The sequence below is a fragment of the Sander lucioperca genome, chromosome 12 (assembly GCF_008315115.2).
Source record: "Sander lucioperca isolate FBNREF2018 chromosome 12, SLUC_FBN_1.2, whole genome shotgun sequence".
In the NCBI taxonomy this organism is placed as follows: domain Eukaryota; kingdom Metazoa; phylum Chordata; class Actinopteri; order Perciformes; family Percidae; genus Sander; species Sander lucioperca.
The window spans coordinates 31,937,747-31,961,119 of NC_050184.1; the positions used below are offsets into that span (position 1 = coordinate 31,937,747).

The following is a 23,373-nucleotide window of genomic DNA, read 5'->3' on the forward strand; positions in this document are numbered from 1 at the left end:
GTGTATCTGGGACCCCGGGGTGGTTGGCCGCTTTGCCTGAATGGTAGTCCATCCTTTTTATTGTAGATTTACAATATGTTTTAAAAAATATGTTGTAAAACAGGAAATGCATTTCCTCCTTAAAGTTTTTTTTAAGACTTTCATGCTAATATGCAGTTATCGTTCCCATTGTATTTCTGTAAACACACTTTGAAGTAATTCATCATTATTCATGAATATTTCATTTGTCTGATGATTTTTTTTTTACCTTTGTCAGGAAAGTTGTTTACTGTGCTATTTTCTGTTTTTGACATTTTCATTAAACCTGTGAAACTGGGTTTGTGTGTGTGTGTGTGTGTGTGTGTGTGTGTGTGTGTGTGTGTGTGTGTGTGTGTGTGCGTAATAGAAGAGGGTGAAAATGTGTGTTGAGAAGAAATGTGACACCGTGTGATTGTGTGACTCGGTCCTTGACAACAGCCGGCCAGACGCCACCGAGAGGAGACAAAGTATTTTAGCTGATCGGCTCCAAAAAAAATCTGAGCTTCCATCGCACACTACAAATCAACATTTAATAATGGTGTTAATAATATATCAATACATTTAGGCAATCACAAAGTTACAAAACAAAGATCTAAACTTGTAACTTGATGAGCTGGCTGCAGTTTTTCAGTGACGGTGAATAATAATCATAATAATAATACATTTTATTTGGAGGCACCATTCAAAACACCCAAGGTCACATTACATTAGATAAAAACATAATAAAACAGCAAGACAGGCAATGACAAAGACAAGACACGATGGAACAAGTGAAAGTGAAGTCACAAAAACAGAGAGAGAGAGAGAGAGAGAGAGAGAGAGAGAGGGAGAGGATCACACTCCTGACAGGCGAGGAAATCTTATCTTATTAACTTCTTAGCAGTTACTTTTTCTTTTTTGAGCATGTGACGTAACAGCTGATTACTGCAGAGTAAACGCGTTTCTGCAGCTTAAAAATAATCAGATTTCAGGGTGAGGTGTGACTGAAGCTATATAAATAAGATCACGACACATCCTGTTATTCAGATCTGTTTATTCAATAAATGCATTTAAATGAAGAGGAGACATTCCTCGTATGTGTAAATGTACTTGGCAAGTAAAGGAAATAATAAATATTAATAAAACAGTTTGTTCTCTACGAAATTCTACAAAGATAATATGAAGTTAATTTGCAGTTTACAATATAAGTACAAAATCAAGTTTAAAGTTGTAAATATGAATTAAGCTTTGCAACATTGTAGCTTTTTGTAATTGAAATCCACAGTTAGCCCATCTGTAAAAGGAGATTGAGTGTTATAAAATGTACCAAAAGAAAACATAAGGACTAAGCTAAAAAGTGAAAAACATCCCACGTACAGTGTACCAGTCGTCCCAGTTCAACCATCCTGCAGTAAAGCAGGCTTACATTTGAAGATTACATTTTTAAATTCCCTTCCCAGTCTCTGTGCGCTCTCAGCTGTCCAGAAGCATCAGTACGTTCTCCGCCCGGTCACTCGCAGTTGGATTCTGCAGCCACGCTCACTGGAGGCGAGTATCTGTGCCGGTGGAGTTTGCTCTGGTGTGACATTTGTCTCTGGGTGGAGCGAGATGGCCGAGCGAAGCAGAAGGTCAAAGTGCTGCTGGAGCTGCAGTCGTAGTTTCCATCCTGGACAGAGAAAGAAAAGAGAGAGCACCAAGATGAGACAGAAATATTAAAGAGTCGATAATGCTTACTGTTTTTTCGGAGCTCACTGGGTCTGCAACTTTCTTTTTTAGAGTAACGGAGTAATCATTTAGTCTAGAATATGTCAGAAAAAAATGAAAAATGCCCCTCACACTTTTCCAGACCCCAATGTGACATCTTCAGATCACTTCTTTTGTCTGACCCACAATCTAAAACCCCAAAACATTCCATTCATAATGATACAAAACTGAAACAAGCGGCAAATCCTCACATTTTAGAGGCCATAACCAGCAGACGTTTTGTATTTATGCTTAATAGATAACTCAAAATTGTAATTGTTAACCCGTTAATTGACTATTCATTGCAGCACTAGAGCTCATGCTCACTTTTAAATTATTAAACTTGACGTTAAAACCATCTCGCCTCTGTGTACTGTGTAAAATTAGTTTTCTGGGAAATTCAAATAGAAATGGTAATATGTGCAAAAGGATTATTATGAGCTTCATTTCCTTGTGTTACTTGGCAATAAATCCTTTTCTGGTTCTGATTCATCAAATTAGCACTGATGGTGTTTCTGTTATTTGGTCCACTTCTTCACACATGGTGAATCAGCAGCAGGTGTATTTGTTTTTTGTTTTTTAAAGATTTTTTTGGGGCATTTCAGCCTTTAATGGAAAGAACAGCTAGATATGAAAGGGGGAGAGAGAGGGGGATGACATGCAGGAAAATCGTCTCGGTCGGACTCAAACCCTGAACCCTCTGCGTCGAGGAACACACCTCTACATACGTGCGCCTGCTCTAACAACTGAGCTAACCTGGCCACGAGCAGCAGGTGTATTTTGATCAGATATCAGACAGACATATTATTTGTTACACTCACCTCTGCTGTGACGGTACTCGGGCTGTGTCGGACACCGTGGTTCAGACTGCTGGCCTTCTCCTCTCTCTGCTTCATGAACCTCTGGTTGACGATCCTCGTCACGCTGTCGCTCCTGTGCAGCGGTGCAGCAGCAGGCCTCGTTGGAACGCGTTCCAGGTTCTTCATAATGTTCTTAGTCTTCTGCCCTGACCCCGGTACCGGTACCGGTTTCTCTGCCCGGCCGCTCACCCTGCGCAGGAACTCTGTGACCATGCCGTAACGGTGGGTGCCTGCAGGTTTGCTTGGAGGCTTGGCGCTGCTCACAGAGCTGTGGCTCTGTCCTGCACCGGCTCTGTGACTGGTTTGTCGGGTCCATGTGAGGCCGGTGTGGCTCTGGTGGTTCAGGTTCCACAGTGCTCGATCTCTCGAGGTGGATGTAGATGAGGAGGAGGAGCTCAAATTGGTGGATGAGGGGGGAGACAATGCTCCGGATGCAGAGTGTCTCCGGTAGAGTTTAGGCGAGGAGGTGGAGGGTCTGGGCCTCTCAACTCTGCCTGACACCCCGTCCAGTGAGGTGGAGATGTGGTGAGAGCGAGCGGAGACCAGGGAGGTGCTCAGGACCCGGGATGGACTGCTTCTCACAGCGACTGAGCCATCTGTCTGCAGACCAACACTCACCATCTGTGGCTTCGTGTGGGTCTGAGTCCCTGAACAGGCCACGTCCACCCAGCGCTGCTGTAATCTCCCTCTCCTCTCCTGTGAACTGCCGTGAACCGTCTGCCGCCAGCTGGCCGTCATTTCCTTCATGTCGTCGCTGAGGTTCGCAGCTGAGCCCAGACAGAGCGGAGAGAGGGAGGTTGGCGGTGTGCACCAGGGCGAGCCAGAGTTGACAGACTCTCTGTCTGCGACAGGGCTTTGCTTCAGCTGAGCCAGCTGGACTCTGCGAGCTGATGGGGGGCTGTAGTAGATGCGGAAGGCCGACTTCTCCGGGGAAGTGTGGCTTCTCTCCATGGACATCTGCTCAAAGTCCAGATCAGGGAAGCTAAGCGGCATGATTAGATGGTCCCACGTCTTAACGGGGTCCTCTTGGTCCAGCTGGGCAGCCTCTTGGCTCAGATAGCACCAGTTCTTCCTCTTACAGCCGTGAGGAGAAAACTGTCGCCAAAGTCCTTTCACTTTTGAGCTGCACTTTCTGTGAAAACAGTTAAGTGATACATGAATTATGACCTCAGTGACTTCAGGAACAAGATGGGCGAGATGTAAACGCTTGAAAAACACTCACCTGTCAACTTCATTATGAAAGAGACCACTGACAGCACACTAAGGAAAGGGAGAAAAACACATATTAGCCAAATAATGGTTGCTGAACTTGTAAATCATGTCAATGTCGGATGTTAGATCCACAACTTTGGTCCAGACTGAAATATCTCATGAACTATCAGATGGATTGACATGACATTTTGTAAAGACTTTCATGGTCCCCTGACAATGAATCCTACTGACTTTGGCGATCCTCTGAGTTAATCTAGCACCACCATCAGGTCAACATTTCAGTTTATTAGATACTTTGGTTTATGACTAAACTAAAGGCATTCCCATCAGCCTCAGCTGTACTTTTGTTTACTTCTGTGTGTTTACCGCTAATGAGCTAATGTTAGCATGCCAACATGCTAAACTAATATGGTTAACATGCAGCATTCACATCATATGGGATGGATGGTAGAAATAGGAAAGATTTCTATGTTTACAACTTCAGAGTTGGCTGTGAGAGGATTAAAATACTGTACATTGACATTATAACATCTGGTTTAATTTCACTGAATGAGTATTTGGCTTATGCAAGGCTTCTATATTTGTTTAGTTTTCTGACACTTCAGTGTTAGAACTTTAAGAAAAAAAGTTTGGATGCTGACGGAAACGCTACCTACAAGTCAAAAACTTGTAATTATGTTAACTCTGATACGATGCGTCAGCATATTAGTACGGTCATCGTGAGTGTGTCAGCATGCTGACGTTAGCATTTAGCTCAAAGCATCGCTGTGTTAGTACAGCCTCATAGAGCCTGTTACTCTTATTTTATCATTGGCATACTAACTGTGACCCAGAAGAAAGCAGGGATTAAAGTCTAGTCAGTGAAATAAGGAGAAGGGAAAAAAAAAACCATAAAAGCAGGGATCTTTAGTCATGCTGTTAAAAGGACATGCCAACAATTCATTGGCAACAACTCAAATGTTAGATTACATTTCTTATCTGATGTGCATTAAAAAGCTCTATTTGCATTTGACCGAGCAGGTGAAAACAGTACGTTTTGAAGATCTTATCATGCACCAGGTCTGGACAACGCAGACAATCAGTTGAGTGTTTTAATGCAGCAGATTTGAGCATGCCTGTCCTGTTTGGCTGCAGCCCCTACAAGAGATTAGCCTAAATACTGTGGCATGAGTCTATTCATGATGCCTGTTTAACTGAGCGTCAGGAAGACATGTGGCCAAGGAGACGGATCATCAGCAGGACTTCCCGCTGTATCATCCAGCCTCACACACAGCAGGAGAGACACATGCCTGAAGGGTAAACATCACCGTTACCTCAGCTGCCTTGCCCTGGGTGGTCTTGGCCTCACTGTTGAATTCAATCTGCTCATCCCGAAGCTCTGCACCGAGATCTTGCAACAACCCCTGCAGCATACACATGGTTTTGTCTTTACCCTGAATAAAAAAAGTCCACATATTTTTAGATATATTCGAAAACAAAACAGACAAAATTTGCTGATTTGAGTATGAAAAACTTAAATTTTACCTCTTTTGTCTCCACCTCGCGTCCTTTAACGTGACACCACTGATGGAGGATCCACAGAATCTGCAAGGACAGTCGCATTTTTGGGTCCCTGCAGCTGCGGATGAGGTCCGATTGGAAGCAAGTTGCGTGTCTCACTTGTTCTTCTCCCTCCTTAACCTCTGAGGTGTGGAGGTCTTCTACACTCTCCTGCTTACTTGGTGACTCTTTGAGATTAAGATCTTTACTGTCTCCAGAGAGAAAGGAGAAAGTGCAGAAATCCCCAACATGTCCATCCTTGTGAACGGAGAGTTTGCCTAGATCTTCTTCTGTTAGGAACGTCTCCACCCTCCCAATTAAAGCCAACAGCATGGCCTGTAGAAGCTCCAAAGCCTCATTCAAAAGCCCTGGTGAGAATATTTGCTGTGCCTTGCCATCCAAGTCCACCTCTGTCAGAGAGGTAAAAGCACATGAGGTAGATGAGTGGTGGCCAGTGTTTGGTGGAGTCGTCAGAAGCTGGATAGCTGAACTTAAAATGCAGGAATGATCTCTGAGAGCTAGAAGAGTTTCATAGTCTTTCACCGTCATTCCTTTAAGACCTCTGTCAGGTTTTTGGTTGTTATCACTCTCATGACTGTCTAAAGGGTCCCACTCACCACCCACAGGACCCTCTCGACTATGACAAGCAGTAATCGTGCCGTCAGTCTGTGATGAAGTCTCAACATCACTTTTACCTTCCACTGCTGCCTCGTCCTGACCCTGCTTGTACGTTGTGCATGCTATTTTAAAACTTCCCTCTCTGTCCTTCACCGGTGTGCCAGCTGACAGATTTTCCTCCAACACATCCCGGTTCTCTTCTTCCTCCTCCTCCCCTCCTCCTCTTCCCGTTTTCTCTTTCAGGTCGCTCATTTCTGCTCGCAGTCCACGGTTCTCCACCTCCAGTTCAACGATGCGCCGGCTCAGGAGTGTGGCCTCCTCTTCCACCAGTTTCAGGTGAACTTTGACCCCTGCCTCCCTGGCGTGGGCGGAGTTTTGTTTGCTCTCAAGTGATTGGATGTCGCCGTAGGCTGAGTGGTATTTGGCCAGCTCTTCGCGCATGCCTTCGCTCTCTGATACCAACTTGGTGAGCTTCTTGCACATGAGAGCTAATTCCTCTTTGGCAAAGTGGAGTTGGCACCTGAGATCTCCACTGTCATCCTTTGGGCAAACAAAAAAATTCAACAATGAATATCATTCGGACTAGGATGATGAATAAGTAAACTGCAACATGCAATTTTTCATCGGCGCAGCAGTTACTAACGTAACAAACCTCGATCTGTTGCGAGAGCCTTTTCTCAGCTCTACTGGCTGTTGATCGGAGGCTTTTCTTCTTCAGAGTGCTCTGAGGGATACAAACATGGCAAAGAGGTTTATGAAGGGAGCAATACATACAAAACCAGATCCAACTGAGCAACTTGTCATTGGTGAGACATTTTAAAAAGCCATGTGAATTATTTTAGAGGTCTTAATTTCTTACATCAACACTCAAACAAACACCTTTTGAGACATCCTTATCTGCCTTCTGAAATTGTGATATCACAATACTGTATAGAGACCTCGCTGAAGTCCAAAGCTCAGTGTGATACTTCCATTTCCATGTCCAAATACAGATAAAGGAACAGTTCTACATTTTATGCAGAGAGTTTAATAAAAAAGATGGATACCACTCTCACATGTCTGTTCAGTGTGAAGCTACCGCTAGGAGACAATCACTCAGTTGCAGGAAACTAAATCCGCCCGCCAGCACCTCTAAAGCTCACTAATTAAATTAAATTAAATCTGGTTTGTTTAATATATCAACTTGTGGTTTTACAAAGTCGTCTGACGGACTATTTTTTGGCTGAGCGCAGCAACTTCCTGGAGTCTTGTTGACCACAAACTCAGTTTTCGTACTATTTAAACAATGTGTTTTATTAAGCTTTAGATGTGCTGGTAGGTAGATTTTTGTTACCTTTGGACAGAGCCAGACTAGCTTTTTCGTTTATCGGTGTTTTAAGCCCCCAACGTCTCCTTCCAGGCAGCGCTGCCTGGAAAGCACTAGGATTAGGCAATGGTTATGGTTATGGTTATGGTTAGGTTTAAGATTAGGTGCCTTGAAGTCAACAGACGCAGGGTTAGGGTTAGGGTTAGGTGCGTTGAAGTTAACGGTCACAGCGTTGCCTGGAAGGAGACGTTGGGGGCTTGAAACACCATCGAGCAGCTGTTTCCCTCTGCTTCCAGGCTTTATCTCCATATTGAACAGACAGACATGAGAGTTGTATTAATCTTCTCATCTAACTCTCCTTAAGAAAGTGAATGAGTATATAGTTGTTGTATTATAGTTAAACTATTCCTTTAAATAAATATAATTTAAACTGTTCATCATGGCCCTGTGCTACTTCCAGAGATGCCTAAAATGCTAAAAAAAAAAAAAAAAAAAAAAAAAAAACTGTCCATGGTGTGATTTGATCCAAATTTTTACTCAGGTCCGAGTCCTTCCCTTCTCTACATGAGTGAGTGGTAGTGTTTATTTGTAAGTCTGAGCATGAGAGGAATGTAAGCTTCTGTCTGGCAGCATTGTCTCGCTCCTAGACACAAGACAGGATGTCACAGTGTTAATAATAGTCATCTTTTACAGGCTAGAAGTGGCTAACATAACGAGTTGGTCACAGTGTTTTCAATTCAAGGTCAGTGGGCCTGGAGGCCATGACCTAAAATGTGGTTAAAGTAAGTAATGATATGCATGATGGAGATAAACGTTTTGCATTTCTTGAACTGCAAAATTGCCATCATTTGTGTTGCATTTCAAAATAAAAAGTGCAGTTATAGTCTTTACTTCTGATTTCGTCATTGTTCAGGCATGTGCAGTTACATTGTGACCTATCACCTGACAGTATCAAATTACCATTCAAAGTCCCACAAACAGGGTTACAGACAGTCCAGTTGCAGTGTGAGTCTCTGAAATGTCCATCCTCCTTCACATCCATCTAGACTGTGTTTTGTGCCCCTAGATTGGGTAATCCAAGTGGATTTTCCTGCTGGGATCAAAGGGACTAGCAGCTGTCTCTGATGAGTGGGACAGACTGAGCTCATGCCAAAGCACCGAATCCTGGATTAAACCAAGCACGTGTCACTGAAGTGCACGACTGTTATCTCAGGAGCCATCGAGGCAAGAGGGGCCGCAAGAATAAAAGGTGGACTGGAAATTCAATTGAACTGTCAGGGTGTGGTAGCCACCCTTTCATAAAAGCATGTACAGGGATAGTTGTAGGTCAGTATGCCAGCGCACAAACACCAATTTGAATGCCATAATACAAGCTGATCCAGATTTAGCCTCTAGCTTAATAGGAGCAGAAAGGAAGAAAGCGAGTCTATTTTTGTAACCTCTCTCTCCCTTTTCTCTGTGAGGATATCAGCTGTGCCTAGAGTTTAGGCTTCAGCATGCCAGGCTGCTTCACCCTGCTCCGGCACCAGGCAGCTGCTGGCCGTACCCTCCTCTCATATCATTGATCTGCACCCGGGTCATGTGTCACCTGACATCAGGGTGACTGAGGGATGAGGGGGACAACTGGCTGGGATGGGTGCAGCTGTGTAGCAGCAGAAATGGAGAGGAGGATTCCTGACTAGAGAGCTGGAGGCTCATGAAGGGCGTTTATGTTTATGCAGCAGTGTATGTTTCTGTCAAGATTTTGGCTGAATATCTTCACCCAATAAACAAATGTATTTGAGATCCCCTCCTGTGATTGGAGGGGGGGCTTTAATGTCGTACCTCTCTGACTTTCTCCACCTCAGCCTGTAACACCTGCTTGGCCACTTCCAGTTCCTGGGTCTTCTCACGCAGTGCCTCATTTTCCCACTCCAACTGGGAATTCTTCTTCTGCACCCCCTCCAGCTCGTTGTACAGTCGGAGGGACACACTCTTTGCAACCTGTAAACAAAGCCAACAGCAGGTTAGTGTATCTCCAATCATGGTCTGATTATGAGACTATGGGCCCCTAGGAAGGGACATGTAAAGGCTCCTCACCCCTCCTACATAAGAAAAATACACAGGTCTTTTTGCATCTCTTTGTGGTAATTTTAATGTATATTTGTGGTTGTTGTGTGTCTCTTTGTGATCATTTTGCAGCTCTTTGAGGTAGTTTTGCATCTTGAATGTGGACATTTTGTGTCTCTTTGTGGTCATTTTGCAGCTCTTTCATGTAGTTTTACAACTCTTTGTAATCATTTTGGACCTCTTTGTAGTCCTTTGATCGACTTGCCAACAAGAAATGTTAATAGTCACTTCCAACAGAGGCTCTGGAGCTCTGGCTCCAATCAGAAAAAAGTGATTTAAAGAAAATCTTCTGGCCCTGATTTTATTTCCTTTCCAGATTTGAAAAAAAGAGAAAGGAAATGCTTGTGACAGGAATTCACCATAGGAGTGTGTCAGAGGGTGAGGGTGAGGCTGTTGGGAATCCTACACCACCACCACGCTCACCCCGGCTCAAAGAAACACAGTCTGGCTGCCACCACAGACGCTCATTTAACAACAGAGTTTTTGACCTTTCGATAACGATTACTGTGCTTTTATGTTTTCTTCTGATGGAAAACAACTCACCACATAATTACAACATGGTGGAACAAAAATATAAACAGGATGCATGATAAAGACATTTCCAACTAATGAAATTGTTGTGGTTCTGACGAACAGAAGGAAGTATTTTACAGCACAGTGAACAGTCGTGAGTCAGGCTGCTGTCAACTGATTACAGTCCTTTAGTGCGTATAAGCACCACTAAAACAAGAAATAGCTTTGTGGGAATAACAGATTGATGTTGCCAACTGGAATAGCAGTGATTCCGTCAAAAGCCAATTTGGGGGAATTTACTGTTTGTTGGTGCTGGGAGAGTTTTAACAAGACCACATGATGACGAAGGAGGAGGAGTAACTGAAATGATTTCTGACCATAATATCGTGCTCCAAGCCCCGGACCAGCTCCCCGTCCACCTGCCCCGTCTGAGCCACTCGGATGCTGCGGCGCTCGGCCTTGCGGAGGCGGTACTGTAGGATGCGACACGTCTTGTTGGCCTGCTCCAGCTGCAGCCGCAGTTCCTGCAGCTGGAACACCTCCTCCTCCTGGAACATGTCACGCATTTCCAGCATCTCACAGCGAAGCTCCTCCACCTCATCCTGGGACAAACAACACCCAAACACAACTACTTTAAATTTTGCTTTTTGTTTATATATTCAACTATCCTTTTGTGTAATTAATTGATATGTAATAAACATTATTTGTTGAGTATAAGGAAAATAAGTACAATGTTTTTTTATTATTGCCCCTTAAGCTCACTTCCTTATGAGCTGCCATGGTAAAAAAAAAAAAGAAAAAAGAAAAAAAAAGAAACCAAGAAACTTCTCCAATTACATTGCTTATTATTGGATTGTACCTTTTAGTTGAAACCATTCTGAGTCAAAGTTAGGGAAGTCCTTGTGACTGGTCGATAGTATGGTTCAGTAATCCCCTTGACTCCTTATTTACGTTTATTAGGGGAAGATGTCATATACCAAATACATAAAAATGTGCATTTCCAATTATGGTTATGATTACAGCTTGAAAGAATGAGGTGCCCGCACTCAGCTAATTCTTCCATACGTTTATTGTGCTGCAACATTTCGACCCTGCTGGGTCTTCCTCAGGCAAATGGTATACAACAGTAGCTCAAGCATATACATAGGGCAGTTCATTTAAACTTTTGTTTAAGTTGTATCCAGCTCCTTTTTGCCCTGCACCTTACCGGTGGGGATGTGCACACTACCACTACTGCTCTATATGATTACAGCTTCCAATTGTTTTAAGCATTGGAATCCGGACTTGAAAGATTGTGTTTAATTTGTATTCATTTTATTGTTGACCTGTCTCTCCCCGTTTGATCATTGATGATGTCACAGTGACATCATCAGGGTTGTCTCAGTTTGGGTTTGAGAATTGAAGATTTTAACACACTGGAGATGGCTGTGTTACAAACTGAAGGATTGTGAAAGATGCTGTCCAGTTGCATTATGGGAAATGTAGAATCCAGTGATTTTGGACTAATAGCATTTCAGCCTCTGCTGCTTCGATTTTAAACTTTGTTTTTCAAATCTTTCTCGTGTTAGTGCCACAACTTTATAGAAGTGCAAAACTAAATTGCTGGAGTATCCCTTTAAATACCAAAAAGCAAAAAGCACCTCCAACTGGACCTTCTGACTGGTTTCATTTACACTTTTTAAACACATCATTCATTCTTCTTACTGTAAAAACATTTATATAATGCTTAATTGATATAGTGAATACCAGGGGCAAACGGATAGTGTTGATGTTTGTTTGTCATGTTTTTCACGAGTTTTCACATTGTGCTTGTCTTCCATTTTCCGGTTTTAATTCAATATAACATGGAAAATGCTACTGATGGTGCCACACATCATATGTGCCACTCGTGACTGTTGATTCTTGCATGAGAGCTTCCCCTCACTAATGAAGACTGACAAGAGCATTTACTGAAAATCGGCTCTGGTGTTCAGAGTCTAGAGACCTCTTATAACAAAAGAAGCGACACACAGACTTAGAAAACAAATATGTTCATATAAAATATCAAACTAAATGAAACAAATCTGATTAAAAAATAAACTTACTTTCAAATACTCGTTCTCTGACCTCAAATCTTCCACCTCCCTGACAAGATCTTCGGTTGTCTCTCCCATCATGAGATCCATAAACGACCCCGAAGAGTTAAACAAACTGAGACCCTGTCCAGCAGCATCAGGCTGGAGAGCGCAGGGATCCCTCGGTACCTTTACGCACGGTTTCCCGTCGCCTTTCCTCTCACTGTCCGGGCTCAAAAAAGCTTCCCCGTCAATCCAGCTTAAATAATTGTCGCTGCTCGCGAGGTTGTGCTTATTGTTGTTGCCCTCCGAGGGGCAGTCGGATATTTCTGAGCTGCTGTCTGAGGAGGAGAGTTTCCCTGACAGGCAGCCGGAGTCTTTGCTCAGGTCCTCTGAAGTGTTGCTGGCATCGGACAGTTTCCTCTGCGCGCCGGGGCACTCCACCGTGGCGCTTGATGACACTTTTACCGGTCGTTTCCCCTGCAGTCCCGCCGATTTGACCTCCTTCCCAGAGTCGCACTGACCTGACTGAGAGCCACTTTGGGCATTTGTAGAAGCCAGATCTTTCTTCTTCTTCTGGGCAGAAACCTGCTGCTGCGACCTGGGTTGTTTCTGGCTCCGGAGCGCAGTCTTTGCGCACTTGTCTCCGTCTCTGTTCATCACGACTCTCGTTCTCTTCTTCTTCTTCTTCTTCTAAGTGGAAAAAAATTTTCAGTTCAAGATGATCATGATGTGTCCACCAATATGTTGAAAGGGCTTAAAGTCCGCAGCTCACAGCTCACTGAAAGACATCCGACTGCTTGTTCTCCATCCCGAAGACTGAAACTTTGCCAACATGCCAGAGAAGCAAGGCAGAAAGTGACCAGCAGACTTTTAACGCAGCTTGTTAATGACTTCCGGTCCTCAGTTCCAAAATAAAACCCTCTCATTTACATTTGACGACAATGTTCTGCAATGTCTTTCTTTTTCCTTATCATCAAAGTAAACTAGGCTATTTGTTTTCCACATTTTCCATCTATTCCACACAAAAACAATCTAATTTGATGAAGACAAAACGATTCGAATCATCCCATGGCTTGCAATTGATTGTGCTAAAATGGCAACAATTAAGTAAAATTAGTAGACTTTTCTGTTTATTTCTTAACTTCAAATACCAATCGTTCTACCTCTACCTTTAATCTCCCCATCGAGGCGAGCAAGCTAGACAATTTGAGATTTTATTTTTTTTAAAAGCATCACTTACTGTGACTTTTGGTGACTTGACACCGTTAAGGTGACGTTGCAGCCCTTTTTTTTTTTTTTTACCTCATATTTATTAGACTAATATAAAACAGTCAAAACCCGTTTATTCTCTGTACGTGAAACCGATCCTGGAGGCAACATGTTAAATATTTACATGCATTGTCACTTCAAATGGGATTCTTATAAGGTTTTAGATATTTGCCATGTATATTTCAAATTTAATCTTGAAATACAGCTGTACATTTTGAGGTCAATTGATCACAGCTACAAAGCTGCCACCTTGTGGACTTATAATGAAGTTTCAGCTAATTCATCAGTCAACATCCAACTATTTGTAGTAGGCCCACAGTAAGATCAACCATGGGTGTCTAATAATAGCCTACCTCAAACAAACAAACCACATAATCTTGTGAATGGAGCGTGTGGGTCATCACATATATTAAATGTCTCTCTGTTGTCTCAGGTGGAGATTTTAAATGTTTAATGTAATTCATTTAGGCAACAACCATCATCAAACCGGTTCATTCAAAGACGTATTCCTTGAGACGCTCATCGCTCTTCTGGTCATTGTTGTCTTAAGATCCTGACCGCTCATTGGACACGAGAGAAGGTGTGTCGAGAAACACGGGAACTCGTGATTGCTCAACGAGATGTTCATCAAGCTGGTTTTATACGTTTGCACCTTTTGTATGCATCTGATCCTTTATAATACTGTGAAGAATGTTGAGCCACATTTTTTTGTATACGAATTTAGTTAAATAATAAAAAAAATTAAATAAAAAAAAAGATGTTCATCAAGACATACATCATAGAAAATAGTAGGGAACCTACACATGAATTGAGAAAATTGGGGTGTTAGCCTAGTATAAGTAGGCCTAGCTTATCACTTTCTAATAGCACCCTTTGGGAAGTTATTTGAGTTGCAACTAATGGCTTTTTTAATTTTAAATAAAATGTGTCATCGATACATTTGAGGAGTTTTTACGTCCACTCAGCCTTTATTAAAGTCCCGTGTGGACTGTTTAACGTCATATTATTGAATCTGTGTTGTAAACATGGATGTATTGGTTGTAAACAGCAGCTGAACTAAACATCCGCTCTTTGAGTTCTATTTCTAGACCTCACCTTACTGCGCTGTGATTGGCTGCCGGACCTGTCAGTCACGATGTCCTTGCCGCCCATTTCCGCCCTGCTTGAGAAGCAGCTCACTTTTCGATTGTTTATGTCAGTTGAGCATTCATTTGACCTTAATTCACAGGTATATTGAATTTAATTGTGTTTAAATCTTCGTGTCATTGTCTACGTTGATAACGTCAGCTTTTCTCTGCTGCCCACCCTCTAGCTAAAGGTTTAACTTAGCAGCAGCGATGCTAACGGCTGGTTAGCTAGTCAGAGCTAACTAATATCTGAAGCTCTTTGAGGAGCAGAGCTGCTGACAGCGAGCTAGAAACCTGCTTTTTATTTTATTCATAGCATGTACGTGATAATGTTTGTGTGCCCCTGCTTAGTGTAACGAGTCCGTGCTGTTGCAGGTAGTGTGTTTGGCTGTCTGTGATGCTTGGAGCGAGGCTGGGCTGCAGGGAAAGGCCGATGGTGGAAACATGACTTCTGAGTAACGCCCAGTTACTTTCTCTGCTCAGTATGAACAGCGAGGAAGAATTTTACGACGCTGAGACAGGTGAAACACGCTGACAGATGTCTAATATAGTAAAATAGGCATGCTTCTTGTGCCAGGTGTCTTTCCTTTCTTCCCTCACCCTCCTCTTGTCTCCATCAGGGCTGGAGTCAGATGATTCCTGTGAGGTCAGTTTTAAAGATGCCCTGGTGTTTGACAGTAAGCAGGTGACTGACGGCGGCGCCAAACAGGAGAATGGAGTGTGGGAGCGCAGGTGAGCAATCATGCAGAAGTGTGGTATGTGCATGTTACCACACGACCATATTTCCCCTTTGGTGAGGGGCTTTAGGGGTTCATTAGGCATGTACTCGCATGTGGAAGCGGACAGGGTCAGTTTAACCACATTTTTATGATGTTAGCTAGTGAGCACCTCCTCTGCAGAATATTTGGAGTTACTGTTGGTATAGCTAGTCAACTTTTCAACTAGTTTCAACTTTAAACTTTTCAACTTGAAAGACATCAGATTTTTGATGCGTAACACTGTTTGAATTTTCTGATTTCACCTCTTTTTAATCATAATTGTCCAAATGTGTACCAGGAAAACCCTGCCGGCTGAAATGATTTCCAGGAACAATTACAGTGTTTGGAATATATTGAAGAAATGCATCGGCATGGTGAGTCCTACCTGCTTCCAATTTAATCTGAACATCAGGTTTGCTTCAAACAAGCTGTTGCGTCAGATTGTGGGTCTAGTGTGACATGTTTTTTTTTTTCGTTTTTTTTATTAAAAAACTTGCATGGTTTAGCTTTCATTGTGCCGCTACTAGATTAGTCATGTCTGAACTCTTTGCGCTTCTCTCTGCGCAGCTGGCTATAATTGGCTTGGAAATTGCATTTGTTTTGCAGCCATCTGAAAGAACCAGAATAGCTTAAATGAACATCAGAATACAATGAATATAAAACACATGTTCTACAGTTTAAAGGCAGAGCATATTTGTTTCGGAAAGTTAAATAATGATGCATGAGTTGCTTGAGTAAGATATTTTGTACAACAGTGTCACACTTTGAATCTGATCTGCTATAAAGCTTGCCTGCTTATTTATTTATTTATTTATTTATTTATTTATTTATTTACTTATTTGGTCTTTTCATGTGCTTTTACAGGAGCTGTCCAAAATAGCAATGCCGGTTGTCTTTAACGAGCCACTGAGCTTTCTCCAGAGAATGTCGGAGTACATGGAGCACACTCACCTCATCCACAAAGCCTGCACTTTGTCTGACTCAATAGACCGCATGCAGGTAGAGTTAACTCTGAAGATTAGATAGATTTTTAGCTTATTTTTATTTCTCTTTTAAATACATTTCTTCTGTCTGCATTGTTCGAACACACCCGGACAGATTACAGATGTAATCGATCTTAGTCTGATTTAAGGCTGCAGCTAACAATCATTTCCTTTATCGAGTAGTTGGTCCTTAAAATGTCAGAAAATTACCCATAAAGTTTTCTATAAACCAATGACACATCTTCAAATACCTTGTTTTGTCCGACCAACAGTCCAAAACTAAAGATATTAGATTTTTCTTTCACATAAGAAAAAGAAATTCTGCCAATCATCGCATTTCCGAAGCTAGAACAAGGAAATGTTTGGTGTTTAAGCTTAAAAAAATGACTTAAATTTCAGTCGATCAACAGATTATTAGTTGCAGCTCTACTCTGATTCCCTTCATGTCTCTGTGACAGGTTGTTGCGGCGTTTGCTGTTTCGTCTGTAGCATCTCAATGGGAAAGGACTGGAAAGCCATTTAATCCTTTACTGGGGGAGACATATGAACTCATAAGGTATTGGAGAAGCCCGTTGACTTATAGAAGCTTAAGTGCATAGAAAAGTTTTTTTTGTGTTGTTGACCCAAACATACATGAACTAAAAAGTTTTCTATTGGTTTAAAGAGAGGAAGAAGGATACAGATTGATCTCGGAGCAGGTGAGCCACCACCCCCCTGTCAGTGCCTTCCATGCCCAGTCTCTGAAACAAGAGTTTGAGTTTCACGGCTCCATTTACCCAAAACTCAAGTTCTGGGGCAAAAGTGTGGAGGCCGAGCCCAAAGGCACTATGACACTGGAGCTACTGAAGTGAGTATTTGTGTCATTTATTTGTTATTCGATCTGTTTTGTTGCGGTCTTCTCATCAATCTTCTCTGGGAATTTCTTATAGATATAAAGAAGCGTACACATGGACAAACCCAATGTGTTGTGTGCATAACATCATCCTGGGAAAGCTCTGGATTGAGCAATATGGAACCGTGGAGATAGTCAACCATAGGTATAGTGACAAGTCCTTACCTGCAAGATTTAAACTGGTTGGATGATTGATTATTTATTTTTTTATTTATTTTTTATTTATCAGCACTGGAGATAAGTGTGTGTTGAACTTCAAACCATGTGGCATGTTTGGGAAAGAGCTGCACAAAGTCGAAGGTCATATTCAAGACAAAAGGTAAGAGCACAATCACAACAACAACACTGTAAATAGTCAGCGGTTGTGATTAATTCTCTCTGAACTGAATTAGATTTCCTTTGCTGTGATACTAGTAAGAAGAAGCGGCGAGTGATCTATGGAAAGTGGACAGAGTGCATGTACAGCGTGGACCCCAAGGTTTACGAAACATACAAGAAGTCAGAAAAGAAGTCGGGGGGAGACTCAAAAAAGCTGAAACAGGTGAGTGATGCAGAGATTTACAATTGGTTTTGGTTTTAGTTTGCATTCTGCTTTGACTGACATCTTCCACTGAGATGAAATGCTGCTTAGTTTGTTCTCACGTTTGTCTTTGACATGTTTTATCTGTCTTACCACGTGATGTAATCTGTGACTCATCACTCTAAATTCTTTTCTCAAATGGTATCTTTTCCTTTTTTACAATAACATGCAGTGGCATTAGTAGAAGGTAAGGTAAAAGTGTATTTGATATCTGTAGTGTGCTACTGCTGTTGTCTAGTTCGAGTTATGTTCAAAGTGTAGTGTATGACTAGATCATTGCCAGCACTTATCCATGATGTCTTGCAATGACATGCATTGTTGCTTGAGAGACGTGTTGAATTAGTGGCAACTGTAGTTCTGTGAATCACCTGTTTGCACATGAACTGTTAAGTACTGTAAGCTTCAGCTTGTTAGTCCACATCTGGTGTGTGTGTGTGTGTGTGTGTGTGTGTGTGTGTGTGTGTGTGTGTGTGTGTGTGTGTGTGTGTGTGTGTGTGTGTGTGTGTGTGTGTGTGTGTGTGTGTGTGTGTGTAGGGATATAGTTGTGAAGCTGGGGATGCAGAAGAAATGCCAGAAGTTCAAGAGACTGTGACTGTGATACCAGGAAGTGCCTTACTGTGGAGGATAACGCCGCGGCCTGCTCACTCAACACAGGTAAATATCAAACACACACACAGGCTCAGACATACTTTCCACATTTGGCGTCCAAGGCACAGAAAATAGGCTAAACCGTTAAAGCTGTTCTGTGGACTTTTCTTGTAAACAAGGTTTCTGTTTGTTTGTCACCAAAAACTCGTGTTTATCATTGAGGCCTGACAAACATGCCAAGTGTGGTCCCTTGCTCATAACATGTTACCATGTTTACTAGCTTGCAGTCTACTTCTTCACTACTTTTTGATTACGCATGGCTACAGTTTTCTCTGAAGGGAATTTTCCTTATGAAAAAATAGTTCCTCTGACAAAGTGGAATAACAAAAATAATAACGACACAGATTCTGGAAAGACTCGTCATTTATTACAAATGTGAATCTTTTTCATCTTGTGAACAATACAAACAAAATTCATCTTCATTCTTTTGGGGTGGAGGCAGAGACCGATATCTCAAACCTGGACAAATAATGTAAAACTATCTGCATGGCTTGATACCTCTAGAGGTAAATGAGAAAAAGTTTTTTCATAATTTGAGTGAACCAACCCTTTAATCAAGAGTGGGTATTGATTTATTTTATTTGCAGTCACATACATTAATAGAAGGCCCATTATATATAATATATATTTATATATATATATAAATAAATAAATGTTTTTATTTTTAGATGTATAACTTCACCAGCTTTGCCATGACACTAAACGAACTGGAGCCCGGCATGGAGAGACTACTGGCACCAACAGACTGCCGGCTGAGGCCCGACATCAGAGCCATGGAGATTGGAGACATTGGTAACACCAACCTCACATAAACATGCAGAGAGAAGCCCAAACTGTCAGGACCCTCCTGATTCTGTAATGGCTCCTTTATTCATATTTTGTGTTTTTTATAGACTTATCGAGTACAGAGAAGGAGCGGTTAGAGGAGAAACAAAGGGCCTCATGCAGGGAACGCTCCATGGATGAGGAGGAGTGGTCAACCAGGTGAGTGTTGGTTACAAATTTCGAGGTGTATTTCCAAGAGCTTTCAAATAAAGACCCTCTTAGACATGCACATCATTACATAAATCTGATGCCAATTTAACATGCCGGTCTCCTGTTGGAATTTTACATAAAAGTCACAACGCCACTCCTAATGTGTCAGACCGAGTAATATTTCTGCATAATTTAAAGGCTGCAGCTCACAACAATTAACATTTGTGTACATTTACATTCATACATTAACACAAATAGGATCATACACACACAATACACTATTGTAAACACCTATACCACTCTTTAGAGGCGGATCTCTCTATTTCAATATTCTATATGTTAACCTGTATCCACAACCACCTTCCTATCTGTATGTCATTCCTGCGTCTTTGTTGTTGCCAAGAAAAAGCTGGATACAACATACGTTCCTGGTAGATTTCTTTGTAACGTGAAGTCGTGAACGCTGTATTTCTATTGTTTACATCACAGTAGTTGTCACAAAAGATAAAATAGTTGCCGCCGTGATAACTTTCCAGAACTGTCTTATCAGTATTATAAACCGTTTAGTGTTTTGTCGTCTGATAAGCCTTTGTACGCATGAATCTGTTCCTCAAACTGGATCTGAACTGGTCTGAATGCCCGCTAAACGGCTTGTTGTTCAAGCTTGGGGGCGCTTGTACATAATAAAACCGACGGCATACTTCACTGTGTTAAAAACGTTAAATTAAGTAATAGATGAGCACATTTATTAAAGACTTATGTAAGTTAAGTTTTTTGTTTTTTTTTCCTTCTGTGAATGTCCTGTCAAGTCATTTTTTTCTGAATTGACAAAAAAAAATCCCTTTAGCACATCGATAAAGCCAGCAAAGTTACGTACACCATGTCTGAAAACTCATGAGTGTCTCCTGATTCTTGGATTTCTGCTATGTTAAATACATAATTAGAAAGACTACACTTCTCACATCATCAGTTTACCCGGAATAAAACTACTACTTAGCAGCCTTGTCTCATAATGCTCCAAAGCCTGTTTCCCTGCTAAGAGCAGAAAAAGCTCCACTGATCATTAAAGCTCACGTTGTCCACTTCCTTGCCAATAAATCAGATTCTGATGTTATGTAATATTTCCTGTAACAGTGTAATTAAAGCTATAACGCGTAGTTTGTCTCCCCCATGAGGAGTTCTAAGTAATAACAAAGCTGTCGGCGCGTCCGCATAACACAAGCCTTCTGTGATCGCGCACCTCCTACACGCAGTTGCTAGTAGCCAAGGAGGATTAAAAAAAAAAAAAACACGATGGACTGTTCAAAAGAGGTAATTATCTTCACTCGAGTTTCTGCACGTGAAAGTTGCCGTAAGACACTAGTTTCTAAACATAGCCACACTGAGAAATACAGAGAGCGTTTTGTGGGGCTGATAGGCATTAGGCAATGGCTTGACTGTAACGGACGTTCATTAATATCCAAAAGTTACTCACTAAAGCTTTAAAAATAAATCCTGCATGTGTTATGTCTCTCCAGGTGGTTTCAGCTGGGAACAAACCCTCACACAGGAGCTGAGGACTGGCTGTACACAGGTGGATACTTTGACAGGAATTACACTGACTGTCCCAACATTTATTGACATTGGAGGAGGTGCTCAATGGAAGATCTCCTCCTCTCTGATAGGATTCACTTTATTTCTCAGCATCTAAGATTTTGTGTCTTTGTGATGTCCAGACGCTCACTGGTACTGTGTCTTTGCTTGAATCCATAAAAAGCTGATATCAGAATGTTATCAAACCGTTTATCAGATTAATACTGACTGTGCACTTGGTCCACAGGAGAAATGTGATATTAAGGAGAATTTTAGAGTTTACTTATTTGTAAATGTTGACATAAACATCTTCTGTCTTTATATGCCCTAATCATGACAATAATAGTCCCCATATATGTTACTCACCTGTCGAGGGTTTTTAAACCTGTGTGTGTGGTGCCCATCCTGCTGCTGCAGGACAGAAAGCTCTGACTTCTAGAGGATATATTCTCAGTTTTAGTTCAGGTACCCAACCCTAATCTTACCCACAGACGTACCACACACTTCTTGTCCAGTTGCATTTAAATATCAGGGGTTATTTAAACACATCTGCTACTTTTTATATGTAACCTATTTGAATATTAGATGTGTATTTTCGTTAGCTGTAAACATCCCTAAAATGTCACGTGTGATAGATTTTCTGTGGATAGACTTACAGTAGAGATGAAAGCTGCTTATAACCATGTTTACCTTCACAGTAAACACATTGTTGGTACATTATGTTGTCCGCTGTAACATAGATAATGTGTATAATAATTGGTGCATGCATGTCCACCAAAATGGTTATTTACACAAGTTTAAAGCCATAAAAACCTTTTCAGCACTAAGTATAATACTGTAAATGGCTTGACATAAAACGTTAAAGCGAAAGGATACAGCGCGTTTTGGTTTAAATTCTGACACTATAAGAAACCTGTTGGTGGGATATTCTGAGCCATACAATCAAAACAATATTAATGAAAAGTTCATATTAATGGATTTTGTAACTCCTATTATTATTCTTTGTCTTACTTAAGACAAAGTAGCTGTAAACAGGAAATATAATGTTGCCATAGAGTCAGTTAGTTAGCTAGCTGTGTTTTTCGTTGTTACTTGTATTTGTTTATTTTGCAAATTGGCACCATTAAAAAAAAAAAATTGCCAAATTAGCTATTAGCAGTTCCTGTTTGCGATGTACCCATAAAATGTACAAACAACTATCACTGGATGACTTTGTTACTGAAGAAAAGTTAAAAACATGATTCTCAGGAAAGTTCTTGCATTAAACGGAGCATCTTTAATTTTTATGATTTTATAAGCAGATGTTTGGACGTTTGTTTGCGAGATAATGATATCTCCGGGAAGTGCAAGTCGCACCAAATCTAAAATGTGTGTTATAGTCTATATTTTTGACCGAGTTATGACTCCGGGAAGGAGTAGGAATTTTGAGGCAAATTGCGGCTCACATCTCTCCCTCCGCCTGCCGAGGCATTGTTCTAAAACCTCTTGTTTAAAGAGAGAGCTGCTACATACTGACTCCTGTTTATAGCCGTTTGTCTTCACACATGGACAAGTAACTGTTTCCAGAGGTTCCAGTTTGATGCCCAGAGACATTTTTCCATCAACGAAAGCGGTTTTCGGACACAGCAGCAGCAAAAAAAGACAGAACGCTGTAGCCATCATAAACCTATGCAAACTGATCCATCTGGTCTGCCCTCGTGAAATGTGAAGAATGAAAATAAAACACTTAACTCTTTAGCTTGTAGCCAATGTGTGCTTCAGACACTACAGAGGCAGCCGTTAATGAGTGTTGTGTGCTGATGTTAGAACACTTACATATAGACAGCAGATGTTAGTATGTTCCTTTGTGTTTCAAAGCACTAAAGTTGCATCAACGTGCACATTTGAACGCTCACAATCCAATGCACATATTGTACAGTGAAAATATATTCTACATCATGTCTTCCCCCAGCTGCTCTCGAATTTACTCTGAATTTAAAGCACTTTGCGAGGCCTGCAGACACTCAAAGGTGCAGGTTCGCTCTGATGGTTCTCACATACTTTACCCTCTTGTTTCATCTAGCATTTATTTGAAAATGTTTAGATTGTATTTTGTTTAGTTTTTCCTCATACTGTTATCCATACACAACCATATGCATACATGGCATATTTGAGAAATAAATGATGCACTATTGAAATTACCAGCCCTGTCGTTGTTTGAACCATCACTTTAACCACATCTTATGACATTGTGTGTTATTTATACCAGTGGTGCCCAGATAATAGGCCAGAGATGATTTATAGGATTTGAAAGAAAATAAAATAAACATTTTAATATTTTTTCTGACTTTTTTCTAAACTTTGCTGATTTCTTGTGAAAAAACTGAAAACCTTAACCTCTCAGGCCTCTAAAATAAGACAAGATTTAACCTGAGAGAAATTGCTGTGCCACAGTATCTAAGTTAGAAGAGGGCAGATAAAAAGAGTGCAAGCACTACACAAAAGACTAAGATAAGTGCAAATAAGGTGCAATCCGAATATACACAATTTCTACAATGCTAAAAAACTGGTTGCCAGTATGGCTGATAAATATGGTAGAGTTGCATATCGATATGTTTGTACAGCGTCAAATCTGA

The 23,373-nt window shown here is 41.3% G+C and overlaps 2 protein-coding genes across 4 annotated transcripts; one reads left to right on the forward strand and one right to left on the reverse strand.

The window, feature by feature from the left end:
• Positions 1-1,124: 1,124 nt before the first annotated feature.
• On the reverse strand, positions 1,125-12,789 carry LOC116043620. Its single transcript, XM_036008484.1, has 9 exons — positions 11,982-12,789; positions 10,275-10,499; positions 9,100-9,258; positions 6,622-6,693; positions 5,337-6,509; positions 5,126-5,245; positions 3,823-3,860; positions 2,562-3,732; positions 1,125-1,663 (listed from the first exon to the last, which is right to left on the reverse strand). The coding sequence occupies exons 1-9, from the start codon at positions 12,609-12,611 to the stop codon at positions 1,508-1,510; spliced, it is 3,744 nt and encodes a 1,247-aa protein (XP_035864377.1). The 5' UTR covers positions 12,612-12,789; the 3' UTR covers positions 1,125-1,507.
• Positions 12,790-14,189: 1,400 nt separating this feature from the next.
• LOC116043596 (oxysterol-binding protein-related protein 2-like) lies at positions 14,190-22,938 on the forward strand. Of its 3 annotated transcripts, none has more exons than XM_031290407.2 (14): positions 14,190-14,451; positions 14,726-14,871; positions 14,971-15,082; positions 15,407-15,482; positions 15,973-16,107; positions 16,550-16,647; positions 16,756-16,938; positions 17,021-17,128; positions 17,213-17,302; positions 17,398-17,524; positions 18,098-18,217; positions 18,880-19,003; positions 19,105-19,195; positions 20,704-22,938. In XM_031290407.2, the coding sequence occupies exons 2-14, from the start codon at positions 14,835-14,837 to the stop codon at positions 20,804-20,806; spliced, it is 1,404 nt and encodes a 467-aa protein (XP_031146267.1). In that variant the 5' UTR covers positions 14,190-14,451; positions 14,726-14,834; the 3' UTR covers positions 20,807-22,938. The 3 variants fall into 3 exon arrangements, with proteins under 3 accessions (XP_031146267.1, XP_031146269.1, XP_031146268.1); XM_031290409.2 differs by having other exon boundaries at positions 14,261-14,417; positions 20,704-20,806; XM_031290408.2 differs by having other exon boundaries at positions 14,351-14,451; positions 14,702-14,871; positions 20,704-20,806.
• The last annotated feature ends 435 nt before the right edge of the window (positions 22,939-23,373 follow it).

Coding starts and splice junctions, on each gene's coding strand:
- LOC116043620 (XM_036008484.1), bottom strand. CDS start 12,611: ATGAACAGAGACGGAGACAAGTGCGCAAAGACTGCGCTCCGGAGCCAG. Junction 9,259..10,274: donor GCTTGGAGCACGATATTATG/GTCAGAAATCAT, acceptor CTTTGTTTACAG/GTTGCAAAGAGTGTGTCCCT. Junction 3,733..3,822: donor TTTCATAATGAAGTTGACAG/GTGAGTGTTTTT, acceptor CTGTTTTCACAG/AAAGTGCAGCTCAAAAGTGA.
- LOC116043596 (XM_031290407.2), top strand. CDS start 14,835: ATGAACAGCGAGGAAGAATTTTACGACGCTGAGACAG. Junction 14,872..14,970: donor ATTTTACGACGCTGAGACAG/GTGAAACACGCT, acceptor TGTCTCCATCAG/GGCTGGAGTCAGATGATTCC. Junction 17,129..17,212: donor GTGGAGATAGTCAACCATAG/GTATAGTGACAA, acceptor TTTATTTATCAG/CACTGGAGATAAGTGTGTGT.